The sequence below is a fragment of the Dendrobates tinctorius genome, unplaced genomic scaffold (genome assembly GCF_039654945.1).
Source record: "Dendrobates tinctorius isolate UK_male_01 unplaced genomic scaffold, ASM3965494v1 ptg000257l, whole genome shotgun sequence".
Taxonomy (NCBI): Eukaryota; Metazoa; Chordata; class Amphibia; order Anura; family Dendrobatidae; genus Dendrobates; species Dendrobates tinctorius.
The window spans coordinates 3,363,446-3,385,738 of NW_027361924.1; the positions used below are offsets into that span (position 1 = coordinate 3,363,446).

A 22,293-nucleotide genomic window follows, 5' to 3' on the forward strand; every position below is an offset into this window, starting at 1 on the left:
GGTATTAGTACTACAATATGAGCAGAGTGCCCCCTGACTGGTATTAGTACTACAATATGAGCAGAGTGCCCCCTGACTAGTATTAGTACTACAGTATGAGCAGAGTGCCCCCTGACTAGTATTAGTACTACACTATGAGCAGAGTGCCCCCTGACTAGTATTAGTACTACACTATGAGCAGAGTGCCCCTGACTAGTATTAGTACTACAATATGAGCAGAGTGCCCCCTGACTGGTATTAGTACTACAATATGAGCAGAGTGCCCCCTGACTAGTATTAGTACTACAATATGAGCAGAGTGCCCCCTGACTGGTATTAGTACTACAATATGAGCAGAGTGCCCCCTGACTAGTATTAGTACTACAATATGAGCAGAGTGCCCCCTGACTAGTATTAGTACTACAATATGAGCAGAGTGCCCCCTGACTAGTATTAGTACTACAATATGAGCAGAGTGCCCCCTGACTAGTATTAGTACTACAATATGAGCAGAGTGCCCCCTGACTAGTATTAGTACTACAATATGAGCAGAGTGCCCCCTGACTAGTATTAGTACTACAATATGAGCAGAGTGCCCCCTGACTAGTATTAGTACTACAATATGAGCAGAGTGCCCCTGACTAGTATTAGTACTACAATATGAGCAGAGTGCCCCCTGACTGGTATTAGTACTACAATATGAGCAGAGTGCCCCCTGACTGGTATTAGTACTACAATATGAGCAGAGTGCCCCCTGACTAGTATTAGTACTACAATATGAGCAGAGTGCCCCCTGACTAGTATTAGTACTACACTATGAGCAGAGTGCCCCCTGACTAGTATTAGTACTACACTATGAGCAGAGTGCCCCTGACTAGTATTAGTACTACAATATGAGCAGAGTGCCCCCTGACTGGTATTAGTACTACAATATGAGCAGAGTGCCCCCTGACTGGTATTAGTACTACAATATGAGCAGAGTGCCCCCTGACTAGTATTAGTACTATAATATGAGCAGAGTGCCCCCTGACTAGTATTAGTACTACAACATGAGCAGAGTGCCCCTGACTAGTATTAGTACTACAACATGAGCAGAGTGCCCCTGACTAGTATTAGTACTACAACATGAGCAGAGTGCCCCCTGACTAGTATTAGTACTACAATATGAGCAGAGTGCCCCCTGACTAGTATTAGTACTACAATATGAGCAGAGTGCCCCCTGACTAGTATTAGTACTACAATATGAGCAGAGTGCCCCCTGACTAGTATTAGTACTATAATATGAGCAGAGTGCCCCCTGACTAGTATTAGTACTACAATATGAGCAGAGTGCCCCCTGACTAGTATTAGTACTACAATATGAGCGGAGTGCCCCTGACTAGTATTAGTACTACAACATGAGCAGAGTGCCCCTGACTAGTATTAGTACTATAATATGAGCAGAGTGCCCCCTGACTAGTATTAGTACTACAATATGAGCAGAGTGCCCCCTGACTAGTATTAGTACTACAATATGAGCAGAGTGCCCCCTGACTAGTATTAGTTCTACAACATGAGCAGAGTGCCCCTGACTAGTATTAGTACTACAATATGAGCAGAGTGCCCCCTGACTAGTATTAGTACTACAATATGAGCGGAGTGCCCCTGACTAGTATTAGTACTACAACATGAGCAGAGTGCCCCCTGACTAGTATTAGTACTATAATATGAGCAGAGTGCCCCCTGACTAGTATTAGTACTACAATATGAGCAGAGTGCCCCTGACTAGTATTAGTACTACAACATGAGCAGAGTGCCCCTGACTAGTATTAGTACTACAACATGAGCAGAGTGCCCCCTGACTAGTATTAGTACTATAATATGAGCAGAGTGCCCCCTGACTAGTATTAGTACTACAATATGAGCAGAGTGCCCCCTGACTAGTATTAGTACTACAATATGAGCAGAGTGCCCCCTGACTAGTATTAGTACTACAACATGAGCAGAGTGCCCCTGACTAGTATTAGTACTACAATATGAGCAGAGTGCCCCCTGACTAGTATTAGAATTCTATGATTACTTCCTGCCAGCACCTACCACTGGGGAGCTCCCCACATATATACTGATGCACCTACTATTAAAGTCAGTGGAAGCAGAATAGCTATATGTGCAGCTGGCTCCCCCTAGTGTCAGCAGCCTCTGTGTCAGATTTGCCTGCTGTTCTATGAGACCGAGTATCTATTAACTTTTCACGGCATAAATAGATCTACATCCTTCCGCTATTCTTATGTAAATGATTATTCACCAGATGGAAAAACGGATGTGGACGATGATGATGATGAGAGTATTCACATCAAACAGAGGCAGGCGATCATTTATCTGGTAATTGAGTTGTGGATGTGTGGTCTGTTCTCCAGGCTTGTCTTGTGTGGGGGTGGAGTGCGCACACTATTGTATTCAAAGTGATCATATTCATCAAAATATGCTCTAGATTCTGCTTTTTTAGAGGTTTTTTAACTGTTTTACTTTTCATTTATGTTTAGTTTGTACACTGTGAAATGTACAAAAAAAAGTTTAAAGTGGAAACAGTCAACAAGCAGGTTAGTGACATTTATTACAATTATATAATCAGTCTCACAATGTATTCTGCTACCGGCCCAAAATGAAAATATGTGTGATTTTAATGTGGCTCGGGAGCCCTCTCCCAATGTAGCATTTATATTGAGCAAGAATAGTTTTTTTTTGTTTGTTTTTTTTCCAGAGAATATGAATGATAACACTAAACCTTTTTCTCCACTCATGGTTAGTGGTTGGGTGAAGTCATTTATTGTCAAACTACTGTGTTTTCTCTTGTTAAATCATAATGACAACCCAAAACAACTAAATGACCCTGATCAAAAATTTACATACCCCATTTCTTAATACCATGTATTGCCCCCTCTAACATCAATGACAGCTTGAAGTCTTTTGTGGTAGTCGTGGATGAGGTCCTTTATTTTCTCAGATGGTAAAGCTGTCCACTCTTCCTGGCAAAAAGCCTCCAGTTCCTGTAAATTCCTGGGCTGCCTAGCATGAACTGCGCGATTGAGATCTCCCCAGAGTGGCTCAATGATATTGAGGTCAGGAGACTGAGATGGCCACTCCAGAACCTTCACTTTGTTCTGCTGTAGCCAATGACAGGTTGACTTGGCCTTGTGCTTTGGATCGTTGTCATGTTGGAACGTTCAAGTACGTCCCACGCGCAGCTTCCGGTCTGATGATTGCAAATTTGCCTCCAGTATTTGCTGATAACGTGCTGCATTCATCTTTCCTTCAACTTTGACCAAGTTTCCTGTGCCTTTGTAGCTCACATATCCCCAGAACATCAGCGCTCCACCTCCGTGCTTTACAGTAGGAATGGTGTTCCTTTCATCATAGGCCTTGTTGATCTCTCTCCAAAGATTAACATAGTTGTGGCCAAAAAGTTCAATTTTGGTCTCATCACTCCAAATTACCTTGTTCCAGAAGGTTTGAGGCTTGTCTCTGTGCTGTTTTGTGTATTGCAGGTGAGATACTTTGTGGCATTTGCGCAGTAATGGCTTTCTTCTGGCGACTCGACCATGCAGCCCATTTTTCTTCAAGTGCCTCCTTATTATGCTTCTTAAAACAGCCACACCGCTAGTTTTCAGAGAGTCCAGTATTTCAGCTGATGTTATTTGTGGGTTTTTCTTTGCATACTGAACAATTTTCCTGGCAGTTGTGGATGACATTTTTGTTGGTCTACCTGACCGTGGTTTTGTTTTTACAGAGCCCCTGATTTTCCATTTGCTAATCACACATTGAACGCTGCTGACTGGCATTATCAATTCCTTGGATATCTTTTTGAATCCCTTTTCTGTTTTATACAGTTCAACTACATTTTCCCGTAGATCCATTAACAATTCTTTTGCTTTCCCCATGAATCACAATCCAGAACCGTCAGTGGCTGGATGAAAGATGCAAGAGTCTGTCTGGATCCCAGAAACTCACTCAGCTTTTATGCACACACACTGATTACAAGCAAACAGGTCACAGGTGAGGATCTTACCTTTAGTAGCCATTCAAACCCATTTGTGTCACTTTCTGTGCCTGTTATCAGGCCAAAATCACCCGGGTATGTGAACTTTTCATCAGGGTCATTTGAATGTTTTGGGTTGTCGTTATGATCTAAAAAGAGAAAACACAGTAGTTTGACAATAAATGTCTTCACCCAACCACTAACCATGAGTGGGGAAAAAGTGTTGGTGTTATCATTCATATTCTCTGGAAAAAGGCAGAGAAAGCAAAAATTGTAAACTTCTGAGCACAACTGTATGTATCATCTATCTATCTATCTATCTATCTATCTATCTATCCATCTATCTATCTATCTATTATCTACCGTATCTATCTATTATCTATCTATCATCTGTTATCTATCTGTTATTTATCTATCGATTGATTGATCATTTATCTATCTATTATCTATCTGTGTATCTAGCTATCTATTATCTATCATCTATTATCTATCTATCATCTATTATCTATCATCTATCTATCATCTATCTGTCATCTATCTATCTATCATCTATCTATTATCTATCTATCATCTATCTATCATCTATCATTTATCTGTTATTTATCTATCGATTGATCGATCATCTATCTATTTATCTATCTTTCTATCTATCCATCATCTCTCTATATCTTACCTCATTATTTCCCGTGTCCACGTTTTCTTCCCGCATCCTCATTCATCTCACTAATGATAATATATTTTCTTCTCGATGGAAACCTTCCCTCTCCCCTGTGTCCACCACTTTTTCCAGCTGCATTTTCCATACTTTGTCCTGACATGTCTTTTATAATAATTTAGCCAATTAACAACCCCCTGCTCCTGTCACATGAGACTTTTGCCAAGGAAGTTGGCAGTCGTCCTTTTGAGCTGGAAAAGCTGGCTGACAACAATAAATATTACCGCTCCTACAGAGGCTGTCACCCAACTTTCCCAGATTTCGTAATGTGAATCCGGCCTTGTTACTCATCCGTAATAATATACAGGTGTCTGAGTTTTGTCTGCTGTGAATTATACAAAGTATTCCACTATTTCCTTAAATTTGCCTTAACTCTTGTCCTCTCCACGTGGTTTGAGCACATCAGCATGCTGGTCATTTTGCTGAATTGTGTCACCCTCGGGATGTTCCAGCCCTGTGAGGATGTGGACTGTTTGTCAGAGAGATGCACAATCCTAGAGGTAAGATTAACCTTTATATTTGACTGACTAATACAGTCCGTTTTATACTCCAGAGCTGCGCTCACTATTCTGCTGGTGTAGTCACTGTGTACATACATTACATTACTGATCCTGAGTTACCTCCTGTATTATACTCCAGAGCTGCACTCACTATTCTACTGGTGCAGTCACTGTGTTCATAAATTACATTACTGATCCTGAGTTACATCCTGTATTATCCTCCAGAGCTGCACTCACTATTCTGCTGGTGCAGTCACTGTGTACATACATTACATTACTGATCCTGAGTTACATCCTGTATTATCCTCCAGAGCTGCACTCACTATTCTGCTGGTGCAGTCACTGTGTACATACATTACATTACTGATCCTGAGTTACCTCCTGTATTATACCCCAGAGCTGCACTCACTGTTCTGCTGGTGCAGTCACTGTGTACATACATTACATTACTGATCCTGAGTTACATCCTGTATTATCCTCCAGAGCTGCACTCACTATTCTGCTGGTGCAGTCACTGTGTACGTACATTACATTACTGATCCTGAGTTACCTCCTGTATTATACCCCAGAGCTGCACTCACTGTTCTGCTGGTGCAGTCACTGTGTACCTACATTACATTACTGATCCTGAGTTACATCCTGTATTATCCTCCAGAGCTGCACTCACTATTCTGCTGGTGCAGTCACTGTGTGCATACATTACATTACTGATCCTGAGTTACCTCCTGTATTATACCCCAGAGCTCCACTCACTATTCTGCTGGTGCAGTCACTGTGTACATACATTACATTACTGATCCTGAGTTACCTTCTGTATTATACCCCAGAGCTCCACTCACTATTCTGCTGGTGCAGTCACTGTGTACATACATTACATTACTGATCCTGAGTTACCTCCTGTATTATACTCCAGAGCTGCACTCACTATTCTGCTGGTGCAGTCACTGTGTATATACATTACATTACTGATCCTGAGTTATATCCTGTATTATACCCCAGAGCTGCACTCACTATTTTGCTGGTGCAGTCACTGTGTACATACATTACTGATCCTGAGTTACCTCCTGTATTATACCCCAGAACTGCACTCACTATTCTGCTGGTGCAGTCAGTGTGTGCATACATTACATTACTCATCCTGAGTTACATCCTGTATTATACTCCAGAGCTGCACTCACTATTCTGCTGGTGCAGTCACTGTGTACATACATTACATTACTGATCCTGAGTTACATCCTGTATTATACTCCAGAGCTGCACTCACTATTCTGCTGGTGCAGTCACTGAGTACATACATTACATTACTGATCCTGAGTTACATCCTGTATTATACTCCAGAGCTGCACTCACTATTCTGCTGGTGCAGTCACTGTGTACATACATTACATTACTGATCCTGAGTTACATCCTGTATTATACCCCAGAGCTGCACTCACTATTCTGCTGATGCAGTCACTGTGTACATACATTACATTACTGATCCTGAGTTACCTCCTGTATTATACTCCAGAGCTGCACTCACTATTCTACTGGTGCAGTCACTGTGTTCATAAATTACATTACTGATCCTGAGTTACATCCTGTATTATCCTCCAGAGCTGCACTCACTATTCTGCTGGTGCAGTCACTGTGTACATACATTACATTACTGATCCTGAGTTACATCCTGTATTATCCTCCAGAGCTGCACTCACTATTCTGCTGGTGCAGTCACTGTGTACATACATTACATTACTGATCCTGAGTTACCTCCTGTATTATACCCCAGAGCTGCACTCACTGTTCTGCTGGTGCAGTCACTGTGTACATACATTACATTACTGATCCTGAGTTACATCCTGTATTATCCTCCAGAGCTGCACTCACTATTCTGCTGGTGCAGTCACTGTGTACGTACATTACATTACTGATCCTGAGTTACCTCCTGTATTATACCCCAGAGCTGCACTCACTGTTCTGCTGGTGCAGTCACTGTGTACCTACATTACATTACTGATCCTGAGTTACATCCTGTATTATCCTCCAGAGCTGCACTCACTATTCTGCTGGTGCAGTCACTGTGTGCATACATTACATTACTGATCCTGAGTTACCTCCTGTATTATACCCCAGAGCTCCACTCACTATTCTGCTGGTGCAGTCACTGTGTACATACATTACATTACTGATCCTGAGTTACCTTCTGTATTATACCCCAGAGCTCCACTCACTATTCTGCTGGTGCAGTCACTGTGTACATACATTACATTACTGATCCTGAGTTACCTCCTGTATTATACTCCAGAGCTGCACTCACTATTCTGCTGGTGCAGTCACTGTGTATATACATTACATTACTGATCCTGAGTTATATCCTGTATTATACCCCAGAGCTGCACTCACTATTTTGCTGGTGCAGTCACTGTGTACATACATTACTGATCCTGAGTTACCTCCTGTATTATACCCCAGAACTGCACTCACTATTCTGCTGGTGCAGTCAGTGTGTGCATACATTACATTACTCATCCTGAGTTACATCCTGTATTATACTCCAGAGCTGCACTCACTATTCTGCTGGTGCAGTCACTGTGTACATACATTACATTACTGATCCTGAGTTACATCCTGTATTATACTCCAGAGCTGCACTCACTATTCTGCTGGTGCAGTCACTGAGTACATACATTACATTACTGATCCTGAGTTACATCCTGTATTATACTCCAGAGCTGCACTCACTATTCTGCTGGTGCAGTCACTGTGTACATACATTACATTACTGATCCTGAGTTACATCCTGTATTATACCCCAGAGCTGCACTCACTATTCTGCTGATGCAGTCACTGTGTACATACATTACATTACTGATCCTGAGTTACATCCTGTATTATACTCCAGAGCTGCACTCACTATTTTGCTGGTGCAGTCAGTGTGTACATACATTACATTACTGATCCTGAGTTACATCCTGTATTATACTCCAGAGCTGCACTCACTATTCTGCTGGTGCAGTCACTGTGTACATACATTACATTACTGATCCTGAGTTACATCCTGTATTATACCCCAGAGCTGCACTCAGTATTCTGCTGATGCAGTCACTGTGTACATATATTACATTACTGATCCTGAGTTACATCCTGTATTATACTCCAGAGCTGCACTCACTATTCTGCTGGTGCAGTCACTGAGTACATACATTACATTACTGATCCTGAGTTACATCCTGTATTATACTCCAGAGCTGCACTCACTATTCTGCTGGTGCAGTCACTGTGTACATACATTACATTACTGATCCTGAGTTACATCCTGTATTATACCCCAGAGCTGCACTCACTATTCTGCTGATGCAGTCACTGTGTACATACATTACATTACTGATCCTGAGTTACATCCTGTATTATACTCCAGGGCTGCACTCACTATTCTGCTGGTGCAGTCACTGTGTACATACATTACATTACTGATCCTGAGTTACATCCTGTATTATACTCCAGAGCTGCGCTCACTATTCTGCTGCTGAATTTACCATGTACATTACTATCTTTCTCCTATCTGTGGATCCCTCAGGTAGACGTGTGACTACTGTCAAAACAACTGCAGAATCTCCGGCACAAATCTGGTGGGAGCTGAATTGATATTTTAATCCCATACAGAAATAGAACGCAGCATTATATATTATTAACAGCAAACAAGCCTCCAGACACCGAACAAGCAGCCCCATGCAATCCAGACCTCGAGAGGGACAATTAAAAAATAAATAAATATAATTAACCCATTCTTTTCCAGTCAGCACATTTTTACTGCAGGATCATGTACAGAAATAGCAGAGCTGATTTTGTAATGTAGCAGAACTGACTAATATATTGTGCTTACTTAGGACTGCAGGGTAAGCCCATATACATCTACAATCTGGTTTCCACCCCCATCACTGCACTGAGACAGCCCTGACCAAAATTACTAATGACCTACTTACAGCCAAATCCAACAGACAATACTCTCTACTCCTCCTTCTAGACCTGTCCGCTGCATTTGACACAGTTGACCACTGCCTCCTACTACAGATCCTCTCCTCCTTCGGCATCAAAGGCCTTGCCCTATCCTGGATCTCCTCATACCTTTCCAACCGCACATTCAGCGTCTCCCACACCACCTCCTCATACCACCCTCTCTCTGTTGGAGTCCCCCAAGGCTCTGTTTTAGGACCCCTACTCTTCTCAATCTATACACTTGGTCTGGGGCAACTCATAAAGTCCCATAGATTCCACTACCACCTTTATGCCGATGACACTCAGATCTTCCTCTCTGGCCCAGCCGTCACCTCTCTGCTGTCCAGAATCCCAGAGTGTCTATCAGCCATATCCTCCTTCTTCTCCTCTCGCTTCCTCAAACTCAATGTAGATAAATCTGAACTCATCATCTTTCCTCCATCTCATAGATCTTCCTTACCCGACCTAGCTATGACAATTAATGACATCACACTTTCCCCAGTACCGGAAGTCCGCTGCCTCGGAGTAACCTTTGACTCTGCCCTGTCCTTCAAACCGCACATCCAAGCTCTTTCTACCTCCTGTCGCCTCCAGCTCAAAAATATTTCCAGAATCTGTCCTTTCCTCAACCCTCAGTCTACTGAAATGCTTGTGCATGCCCTCATCATCTCCCGCCTCGACTACTGCAACATCCTTTTCTGTGGTCTCCCTGCTAACACCCTCGCACTTCTCCAGTCCATCCTTATCTCTGCCGCCTGACTAATTCATCTCTCTCCTCGCTACTCCTCCGCTTCTCCCCTCTGCAAATCTCTTCACTGGCTCCCATTCCCTCAGCGTATCCAGTTCAAATGACTGATACTGACCTACATGGCCATCTATAACCTGTCTCCCCCATATGTCTCTGAAATAATCTCCCGATATCTTCCCTCACGTAATCTCCGATCCTCCCAAGACCTCCTTCTCTCCTCCACACTTATTCGCTCCTCACCCAACCGTCTCCAAGACTTCTCCCGAATAGCCCCTATTCTCTGGAATTCTTTGCCCCAACAAGTCCGACTATCATCCACACTTGGATCCTTCAGATGGAACCTGAAAACCCACCTCTTCAAGAAAGCCTACAGCCTGCAATGACCCCGCTACCTCCTTCTCTCTCACCACTACTGGAGATATCACCTCAACCAACACCGGAACTGCTGCAACCCCCCAACCTACTGTCTCCTTCCCCACCATCCTGTAGCATGTAAGCCCGAAAGGGCAGGGTCCTCTCCCCTCTGTATCAGTCTGTCATTGTTAGTTTGTTTGCTGTAAGTGATATCTGTAATTTGTATGTAACCCCTTCTCATGTACAGCACCATGGAATCAATGGTGCTTTATAAATAAATAATAATAATAATAATAATAATAATAATAATAATAATAATAATACATCACTGCGCACGCCAACTCTGTCACAAATTCAGCTCTGCTACATCTGTACGGCTATAACAAGCTTGTGAAGTGCGGCTGCAGAGCGGCCATATATTCCTGGACGCAGACCATATTCTTCTACGTTATGGCGATTCTCTGAGGAACCATAAATTAAGGATACGACCAGGTTTTCATTTAGTGGCAGAGCGTGTCGCGGAATCAGAAGGAATATTCTCCTCAAAGACGGCGCCATTAAACGACAATTAAGAGGATGTCTGAGTTATTGTAAATAAAGTTTATTGAAACAGATGCTCCTCGTAATGGGCACCGATTGGGCCCTCAGACTTGGACTGCGGCTTCACGGACCTTGTCGCTTTCTTACATAGAAGGCCTCATTTATCAAAAAGCTCTAAAAGTTTTACCATCTTTGTTGCCTCTAGCAACCAATCAGAGCTCAGCTTTCATTTTTCAAACAGCTCTGGTAAAATGTAAACTGCGCTGTGATTGGTTACTATGGGCAACAACAGATTTGAAAAATGAGGCCTACACAGTGTCTCCACATCCATGTAGTCACAGTCATGGCGATGTCAGATGAAGACCAAAGCTGTGCAGACCGTCCATTATGTGGACCCCCATTCCACGCCATGCACGGTGGGTGCTGGAATTGGCTGTCTTGGTGCTCCTATTTGGCAGGGCTTCTTAAGTTACCCTAATTTTCACTACACACAGCAATATTCTTGCGATTAAACAATCACAGGTTCATTTTCCCTAAGGGGATGAAAAAAAAAAAAATGTGTGATATATTTTCATTTTTTTGCCATCTACCGTATTTATTTTTTTTTTATTCCTCTTCATTTTTATTTTAATTTTTTAGTTTAATATTATTTTTTATTGTATTAGATTTTTATATTTGTCTTTTTTTTTACTTTTTTTTATTAATATCGATTTTTATTCTATTATATTTTAAAATACCGTATTTCATATTGCTTATATGTTTCTTTATTCACAGGATTAAAAAATATATTTGTTGTCCTATATTTTATACATTTTATTTTTTGGCATATATTTATTCATTTTATTTTTTATTATTAATTTTATTGTATTATAGTTTTACTTTTTCACATTTTTTTAATTTTTTTTTATTAATATCTATTTTTATTTTATTATATTTTTAAATATATTATTGTTTTTTTGTTTTTTATTCATATTATTTTTTTATATATTACTTTAGATATTATATTAATAAGAGATTACAGAAAATACAAAAAATCAAATCTCCCTTTTCCCTGTTAAAATTGCAGAAATAATAATAATAATAATAATAATAATAATAATAATAATAATAATAATAATATTATATATATATATTATTTTGCTTTTTCTAAGTTGAAGATCTTGGAAGCAGGGGCAGCAAAAGCTAAAATGTAAAACAAAAAAATTGTGTGCCGCGGGCAGGGGTTAGGTCATTGTAATCCAAATGTGATCGCCCCTTTTTTCCATCGCTGCTCGTATCAATCATGCTGTACCCTTGTGTGTAACTGTATTGGGCTGAGAGCAGCTCTGACAGCAAATTACGGGGGTGCATTGTGTAGTAATTAGACAGCGCAGCGCGTACTGTCCCCCTCACACTAATTTGGGTTATTTTTTTGTAACACAAGGTCACTGTAGCCTACTGTTCCTGTCTGTCATCACTGAGCTAATGTACAGATATAGCAGAGCCCAATGTGTTATTTGCTCTGTTGCACGTGACAAACTCAGTTCTGCTGCACATGACAACACAAATTCTGCTAATGTGATCAGAAACAGCAATTTTATTTAATTATTCCACATCTGAAAAACACAGATTGTCTTTACATAACCATCTCACCTCTGCTACATCAAACCATCCTAGTTCTGCTGCATTTGTACACTTAGCTCCACTTTACCTGGTAGTCACAGCACACCTACACTGAGTCGGTATGATACTGATCTTTACACTAACCTTAGCCCTAATGCTAACCCTAATCCTAGCTCTTATACTGGCTCTAGCAGTAACCATAGCTCTAACACTATCCCTATGCTTAACACTAGCCCTAACACTAAAGCTAGCTCTAACACTATCCATAGCATTAATACTAGTCCTAAGGCTATGTGCACACGCTGCGGATTGGTCTGCGGATTTTGCACAATCCGCAGGTAAATCTGCTAGAGCCAGTATATCTGCGGATTAGGCTGCGGTTTTGCCCTGCGGTTTTTCATCTCTACAATGGAGGAGATGGCAAACCGCAGCGGAATCCGCAGAAAATAATGACATGTCAATTTTTTCTGCGGATTGGAAACCGCAGCTAAAACCGCACGGAAAATTCCGCACCGTCTACACAGCTTTTTCCATTTTCCATAGGATATAATTGTACTGTACAATGCAGCTAATTCTGCTGCGGATCCGCAGGGCCAAAACCGCTGCGGATCCGCAGCAGAATCCGCAGCGTGTGAGCATACCCTAACCCTAGTTCTAATACCCTAGACCTAACACGAAACCTAACCCTAATGCTAACCCTAACCTTAGCTCTTATACTTGCTTTAGCACTAACCATAGTTCTAACACTATCCCTGGCCCTAGCACTAACCCTATCCTTAACACCAGCCCTAACACTAAACCTATCCTTAACACTAATCCTAAGACTAACCCTAGCCCTAATACTTACAGTACCCTCACCCTAACACTAACCCTAGCCCTGATACTTACCCTAGCCATAAAACTAAACCTAGTCCTAATACTAGCCCTAACCCTAGCCCTAATACTTACTCTAGCCCTAACAGTAACCCTAGCCCTAATACTTATTCTAGCCCTAACACTAACCCTAGCCCTAATACTTACTCTAGCCTTAACAGTAACCCTAGGCCTAATACTTACTCTAGCCCTAACACTAACCCTAGCCCTAATACTAACCTTAACCCTAGCCATATTTATTACCCTAAACCTAATACTTACTGTCAGGAACACCGCACTGCACTTGTTCACCGAGCCAGTGCACGTGTCCTGAGTACAAAAACTGTGCTCAAAGATACCTGTGGAGCGGGCAGCAGCGGTGACGATGCATGCTCCAGGACCTGAAGCACGTGACTGCTGGGGCGTGGCCTAAGCTCCACAGAGCTAGGAGCTGAAGGAAAACTCCTAGAAAGGTAACTACGGGACAAGTTACCAAGGGGCATAGACAGAGACGTAAACCAGATCAAGCCGGGGTTAAAGCACTAGATAGCACGACAGTACCAAAGGGTTAGACAGAACGGATAGTCAGGACGTAGCAATAGATCAGAAAACCAGAATGGGCAACAGACGGTACAATAGGGGCAAACGGTAATGGAGTAATGATAGCCAAGCCAGGAGGTCAGAACCAGAGAAGACAATAGTACCAAAACGTGAGACAGAGAACAGAGTGAGGGGACAGACCAGGTCATACATGGGAAGCAAACAAGCAATGCAGTATACACGCACACCAGGGGTCAGACACAGTCAGAACAACAGTATAGCTGACAGGGAATCCTAGTCTGGAGTGAGTTTAAATACCCCTCCCAGATTCAAAGGGAGGCCAGCAAAAGTTAACCCTGAGAGAACAGTACATTAACTATGTCCTATACCATGACAGTATCCTCCCCTTAACGTGGGCCACTGGACCCCCAGGCTTCTCAGGGTATCTGGCATGAAAAGCCCGCACCAGTCGATCAGCGTGCACCGAACTGGCCGGAACCCATGACCGATCCTCAACGGAATATCCCTTCCAATGAATAAGGTACTGAAGTCTCTGGCGCACCCACCGTGAATCAATGATGCGCCCTACCTCGTACTCCAGTTGACCCTCTACTAATACTGGTGGAACCACGGATGAGCGATCTTCTCTAACTGTCCCCACAGGCTTTAATAGGGACCTGTGGAAGACGTTAGACATTTTGAAGGAGGTGGGCAACTGTAATCTGTAGGCCACCGGGTTGATCACCTCTACAGTCTTGTATGGGCCAATAAATTTGGGGCCCAACGTCATAGAGGGTATCTTAAGTTTGATGTTACGGGTGGACAACCAGTCTTTTTCCCCCACTGTCAACGCAGGACCCGACCCCCTCCTCCTGTCCGCAAAATGTTTGAACTTCTTCTGGGCTTTGGAGATGTTCCCCTGCACCTCCTTCCAGAGGGTTTTTAACTGTTGCACCATCCCCTTGGCACCAGGGCAGCCAGAATCCATACGGGAAAATTCCCCAAACTGCGGAACAAACCCGTAATTGACCTGAAAGGGAGACTTTCCGGTAGACTGATTAATACGACAGGTGAATGCAAACTCTGCCATAGGTAATACCTCACACCAGTCTTCCTGTCTGGAGGAGGCCAGGCATCTCAGAATCTGCTCCAATGACTGGTTGGTGCGTTCAGTCTGTCCATTGGATTCCGGGTGATAGGCAGAACAGAATGATAACGTGACCCCCAACTTCTTACAAAATGCTCTCCAAAGCCTGGCTACAAATTGCACACCCCTGTCCGACACCACATTCACAGGCACTCAATGCAGTCGAACAATGTGCTGTATAAACAAGCGGGCCGAGGTTTCAGCAGATGGTAATGCAGGTAATCGCACAAAGTGGGCTTGCTTAGAAAATCTATCAACCACTACCCATACCACTGAGTTGCCCTTGGAAGGGGGAAGATTAGTGACAAAATCCATGGACAGGTGTGTCCATGGTTTATCTGGAATTGGCAAAGGCACCAATTCCCTGGCCGGACCTGAGAGCTTTTAGAGCGAGCACACACCCCACAAGTATTTACAAACTTTTTTATATCATTACCCATAGAGGGCCACCAAAAACCCCTGGCCACTGCCCCTCGGGTAGCTGCAATACCAGGGTGTGCACTTAACACCGAGTCATGAAATTCTTGCAGGAGTGTGAGACGGAAATGTTCGGGTACAAACAATTTACCTGGGGGTTTGTTCCTGGGAGCCTGTGCTTGTGCTTCCAGAATCTCTCTCTGTAACTCAGAGGAGACCAGCTACAACCATTCCTGGTTGAAGAATGGAGGAAGGAGGTTCTGGAGGGGATATAGAAACAAAACTTCGGGATAAGGCATCCGCCTTTACATTTTTAGACCCTGGTTGGAATGTAATGGTAAAATGAAATCGAGAAAAAAAAAGTGCCCACCGAGCCTGTCTGGGGGTCAATCTCTTAGCAGACTCGATATAGGCCAGGTTTTTATGATCAGCGATTACCGTACTGGGATGAGCGGCCACCTCCAAAAAATGACTCCATTCTTCGAAGGACAATATAACCGCTAATAATTCCCTGTTGCCGACATAATAGTTTCTCTCGGCCAAAGAGAACTTTTTAGAGAAAAAGGCACAGGATTTGAGGTTAGTCAGGGTAGAGGGGCCCTGGGATAACACTGCCCCCACCTCCGAAGCGTCGACCTCCATGATAAAAGGTCTTGACGAATCGGGTTGTACCAACACAGGGGCTTAAGTAAAGCATTTCTTTAATGTAAGGAAGGAATTTTTTGCGGCCACGGACCAATTTTTTACATCTGCCCCTTTAAGAGTGAGGTCCGTCAAGGGTTTCACCACCTGCGAGAACCCTTTATTGAACTTCCTATAATAGTTGGCGAAGCCCAGAAATCTCTGCAACCCCTTCAGATCATGAGGCTGCACCCAATCTGTAATGGCGTGAACCTTCCCTGGATCCATGCGGAATCCCTCCCCGGATACAATTACACCCAGAAAAGATAGTTCTTGCATAAAAAACGAGCACTTCTCCAGCTTAGCGTACAAATGGTTCTCCCGTAGTCTCATAAGAACCATACGAAGATGGTGTAATTGTGACTGACCGTCCTCAGAGTATACCAAGATGTCATCCAGGTAAATGACTACATAACGCCCAATAAGGTCAGAGAAAACAACATTAATGAAATTCTGAAAAACAGCAGGAGCATTAGTGAGGCCGAATGGCATAACCAAGTTTTCAAACAGCCCCTCAGTCGTCAGGAGCGCTGTTTTCCATTCGTCCCCCTCCCGGATCCTTATAAAGTTATAAGCCTCTCGTAGATCGAGCTTAGAAAACCATTTGGCCCCCGTGAGTTGGTTACATAAATCGGGAATCAACGGGAGAGGGTACGTGTTCTTGACGGTAATTTTGTTCAGTTCCCGAAAGTCGAGGCACGGTCGCAACCCACCATCTTTTTTCTTTACAAAGAAAAACCCCGCTGCCACGGGTGAGACCAAGGGCCGAATATGCCCCTTGCAAAGGCTCTCTTTGATGCACTCTTTCATCGCTTGGCGCTCAGGCCCGAACAAATTAAACAAACGAGTCTTGGGTAATTTGGCTCCAGGTATTAAATCAATGGCACAATCATACGGTCTATGTTGTGGGAGCGCCTCAGCCTCGCTTTCGGAAAACACGTCTTCAAAGTCTCTCAGGTACTCCGGAATACCCTCCAGACCGACAGACGACACAGATACAGATTTTATCGGACTGACAAAAGGAATCGGGTTACAACACAGACCATTATCATTACATCCCCATAGGGTGATCTCCCCCTTCACACAATCAATGAGAGGATTGTGGCGTTGCAGCCAGGGCATCCCCAATACCAGTCCTGCAGGCAGATTATTCATAATGAAACAGCTTAATTTTTCCACGTGAGTGTAACCCACTTTCAGAGAAAAAACTTCAGCCATAAAACAAATTCCATCCCGGGTAAGGGGGGATGAATCCACAGCCACAATTTTAACAGGGCCTTTCAACCTGACTGTCCCTGTCTTATTAAGAGTCACAACTTGGGCATCAATCAGATTAATGGAGGAACCACAGTCAACAAAGGCGTTGGTCATAACAGGACCGCCAGCAAGTTCCAATTCAACCTGGAGCACCATCTTTGTAAGAGAGAAAAAAATGTACCTGGGAGTCTGGACAACCTCCCCGATTGTTGCCCAGACTCAGTCACTTCTCTGATGGTTTCTCTGAAGAAGGGCAAGAGGGGAAATTCCTTTTCCAATGTCCAGAGGCTCCACAGTAAAAGCATAATTGGTTGTCTCTACGGTGTCTTCTCTCTTTCCCCTTAACCAAGACTGACCCAACCTCCATGGGCTCAGATACAGGTGCAGTGTCACACAATTTGGAGTACAAGGGAGACTCTTGTTGCATCATTCCTCTAGCACGGAGTCTCTGGTCCATACGGACCGCCTGCATCATGGCGTCCTCCAGAGTATCAGGAGGAGGATGTAATGCCAGACCGTCCTGCAGATGGTCAGACAGGACCCTGCGGAACAACCCCCTCAGGGCGGCGGCGTTCCAGGATACTTTGGCAGCCCAACGTCTGAACTCTGAGCAGAACCATTCAGCAGAGTGCCTCCCCTGTGTCACACTCATCACCATATCCTCTGCCAGACGCACTCTATCAGGCTCGTCATAGATGTGCCCCAGAGCCTCAAAGAACAGGTTCACAGACATATGTTCAGGAGCAGAGGAAGAGAGAGAAAGCCCACGCTTGCGGAGCCCCCCGAAGTAGGGAAATGACGACCCCCACCCTCTGGAACTCGTCCCTGGAGGAGTGGGACTTTAGGCAAAAAAAAAGCTTGCATCCTTCTCTGAAAGACCTGAACTCCCTTTTATCCACTGAGAAAGGGTCTGGCAATTTGACCGGAGATTCGGGGGACGCTAATGACACATCTCTACCCCAAGAACTCAGAGCCCCTGCAGCGACAGCCCCCTGCACAGTAACCACCAACTGTTGCTGGGCATGGGCCATCGTGCGCTGTTCCACATTGAGTTTATGGAACATTTGGGTAAGGTGCTTGACCTGATCAGCCAAAGCTTGCATGGAATCCATGAAGATTTTTTTATTTTTTTTTCCTCAGAGAGGAAAAAAAACTGAAACGGTCAGCTATAATGTCAGGAACATCGCACTGCACTTGCTCACTGAGCCAGTGCGCGTCTCCTGAGTACAAAAACTGTGCTCAAAGATACCTGTGGAGCGGGGCAGCAGCGGTGAAGATGCATGCTTCAGACTAACAGGACCTGAAGCACGTGACTGCTGGGGGCGTGGCCTAAGCTCTACAGAGCTAGGAGCTGCAGGGAAACTCCTAGAAAGGTAACTACGGGACAAAGTTACCAAGGGGCATAGACAGAGACGTAAAACAGATAAAGCCGGGGTCAAAGCACGAGATAGCATGACAGTACCAAAGGGTTAGACAAAATGGAAAGTCAGGACATAGCAATAGATCAGAAAACCAGAACGGGCAATAGACGGTACAATAGGGACAAACTGTAACGGAGTAACGATAGCCAAGCCAGGAGGTCAGAACCAGAGAAGACAATAGTACCAAAACGTGAGACAGAACAGAGTAAGGGGACAGACCGGGTCATACACAGGAAGCAAAACAAGCAATGCAGTATACAAGCACACCAGGGGTCAGACACACAGCCATAATAACAGTATACCTGACAGGGAATCCTAGTCTGGAGTGAGTTTAAATACCCCTCCCAGATCCAAAGGAAGGCCAGCAAAAGTTAACCCTGAGAGAACAGGACTATGTTCTATACCATGACACTTACCCTAACCCTAGCCCTATTACTTACCTTAGCTATAACACTAAACCTAGCCCAAATACTTACCCTAGCCCTAATACTTACCCTAGCCCTAAGGCCAGTTAACGGATGGAAAAAAATGTGCAAAAACATAAAATTTATTATAATCTTAATGTTTCTTTTTACAGCGGACACTTTTTTATTTAGGACAGCTCTCCCAGCAGGTCTCCGTCTCTCCTCACAAAATTACTATTAAAAGAAGAGTCAGAGATCTGCTGGGGAGCAGGGTGCATTGCACACGAGTCATTGGCTGCTCAGCCTCCATCATCTCAGCCGCTGTCTGTGCGGAGAGCAGCAGTCAAATGCAGCAGAGACTGGGCGGCTAGAGTAGCAGAGCAGAGTTTCTTGGATACAGCAGTGGCATGGTATTAGGGGGCGAAAAGTGTGATCGCTCAAATTTTATTGAGGCGCAGAGTTTTAGGCATCACTGCCTCTTCTTTTTTTTTTTAATGGTTTCCACCAGTTCCTTTACAGGACTCAGCATTTGAGATGAGCTTGTCATTGGCTGCTGCGCTCTGCATGGAGAGCGACCAAGACGACAAAGCCCCTATAGAGCGCAGCAGCCAATGTCAAATTCATCTCATCTGCTGAACTCAGCATAGAAACTAGTAACACCTAGTAGGCAAAAAATGTGCGCAACCACCTCTTTGGCCTCCGTACGCTACACCACTGCTCTGTGTGACAAACTCTTCTCTGCTACTCTAAAAACCCGATCTCTGCTACCTCTTAGGGTATGTGCACACTTTGCGGATTTGTGTGCAGATTTTTCCGTGCGGAATCTGCAGAATCCGCGGGTCAAAATACCTGTGCTTTTACTGCGGATTTCGCCTGCGTTTTTACACCTGCGGATTCCTATAATGGAATGGGTGTAAAAACGCTGCGGAATCCGCACAAAGAACTTAACATGCTGCGGGAAAACAAACCGCAGAATTTTCGGCAGCATGTGCACAGCGGTTTTTATTTTCCATAGGATAACATTAGTACTGTACATCACTAGCGAATCTGCAGCCGATCCGCAGGGCCGAATCCGCTGCAGATCCGCACACGAATCCGCAACGTGTGCACATACCCTAATAGTACTCTGCTGTACTTGAAAAATCCCAACTCTGCTGATCTGCTGTATCAAGAGATCTCAGCTCTGCTGCATATGACAAACTCAGCTCTGCTACATCTCTACGTTTCCTCTACACTAAATCTATAAAGCAGTCGTTTGTCCTCTGGTCTATACAGTGAGGTGTTACGGGGCCAATTAAATTGTCATTGTGCTGCTCTGCGCTCGCTGGTTAGCATGTTCACATTTTCGCCGGCTGTCGTCACGCGGCACGACCGGGCTAAATATATTCCATTTCTGAAGAAAAAAAAAAAGCGTAGGACAAAGGGAGTCGGGACTCCTGGCAGCCGCCTCGACAGTTCACATCACAGCGTGTTTTTTGGCAGCTGCTTTCAAGAAGGATTGAAAGTTCACGCAGACAGCGGTAATCATGGCGAAGAAAACACGGAAATATTGTTATTGTGCTGCACGAGGCCGCTGACCTGAGATACCACGCTACGGCGTGCAGTGCTACCATGTAGCCCTGCGTATAGTGATCATGTCATCCTGTCGGCATCAAAGGGGTAATCCAGTTAAAATGATCTTCATAGATACAAGTGATCTGAGACAATCGCATATGCAAAAAGCATAAACCCCTTTGGCACGACGCAGAGAATTCTACTTTTAAAAATTCTAATCAATGACTCTTAGCTTTGAAATCTCAGTATGGCACCAAAGGGTCTAATCATCTTTATAGAACCCTATTCATTCTGAAAATCAGACCCTTTGGCACTACTTAGAGGTTTCTTTTAGTGGAAAACTGACATCAAACTCTAAGCAAAGGGACAGTCAGATCATTTTGTCTTAACTTTCATGTCATATTTCTAGTAGAAAAAAAAAAAAGAAATTCCGAGCAGTGCCAAAGGGTAAGAAAAAAAAATTGGAAATTAGTGATGGTCTTAGATCAAAAACTTCCTCAGTATTTTCTTCACATGTGTCTATGGAGACATCAAACCCTTTGGCGCTGCTCAGAGATTTCTTTTACTGGAAATATTACCTAATATCATTAGATAAAAAGCCTTTAGATAAAAAACTAAATATCTGAAATCTCTAAGCAGTGCCAAAGGGTCTAATCTCTCTAAAGAGTCCTAAGTGCTGGTAAAGAGATCAGACCATTTTGCACTGCTCTTAGGTTTCTCTTACCAAAAATCTAACGTTATATTTTAAGTAAAGGAGTCTTCATGCTTGATTCTGTGCTGTGCCAAAGGTTCTGAACTCTGCGGAGTTCTAGACACAAGTGTGAATATGATTTCCATAATTATAGGTCTTTGTAGAGAAATCAGACCTTTTTGGCACTACTTAGAGATTTCTGGGCTAAGAGCCATTGCTCTAAATGACACATTGCTCAGAGTATTGTGTTGACCTTTGAGTAACAGAAATCTCTAAGCAGTGCCAAAGGATCTGATCACTTTCCTTTTGGAAATTAGTATAAGATCCAAATCATACACTTTACCCCTGCCATCTTCTTACTTGTATATAGGACTCTATAGAGAGATCATGCCCTTTGGCACAGCACGGATATCTCTACTTACTCACAAAATATTCTAAAAGAAGGGGTTTTTTTTTTAAATTATTGAAAGGCTCTCTAATTTAACATTTTATGTCTGATTTCCAGTAAGAGAAATCTCTGCGTAGTGCCAAAGGGTTAAATATTTCTATAGATGACATATGTAAAGTGTGTAATTGGGGACCACCATAAATTTCCATTCTGATAGGGCTCCATGAAGGGATCAAACACTTTGGCACTGCTCAGAGATTCCTCTTCCTAAAGCAGAATATTCTAAGTAAAATGCCATTACAACCAAGGGCTCTTGGTGCAGAAATCTCTAAGCAGTGCCAAAGGGTCAGATCGTTCTGAAACTTCACCAATGTAATTTTGTGAGTGGTTAAGGCAGGACAACACCTAACCTTTTGGTTTATGGGTGTAGGTCCTATAATGTATACAGTTCTGAGGATTTTCTGTGGCTTTGTAGATATATAGAATGTTCTTCATTAGTCGGATTATCCAGTC

General features: G+C 43.5%; 1 protein-coding gene across 5 annotated transcripts in view; it reads left to right on the forward strand.

The window, feature by feature from the left end:
- The first annotated feature begins 5,077 nt into the window (after positions 1–5,077).
- Positions 5,078–22,293, forward strand: part of CACNA1H (calcium voltage-gated channel subunit alpha1 H) — a 256,461-nt gene continuing 239,245 nt past the window's right edge. For all 5 annotated transcript variants that reach the window (XM_073558450.1, XM_073558454.1, XM_073558453.1 and 2 more), the window contains exon 1: positions 5,078–5,209. In XM_073558450.1, the coding sequence (XP_073414551.1) occupies positions 5,117–5,209 (93 nt within the window). In that variant the 5' untranslated portion in view covers positions 5,078–5,116. The remainder of the gene's footprint in view (positions 5,210–22,293) is intronic.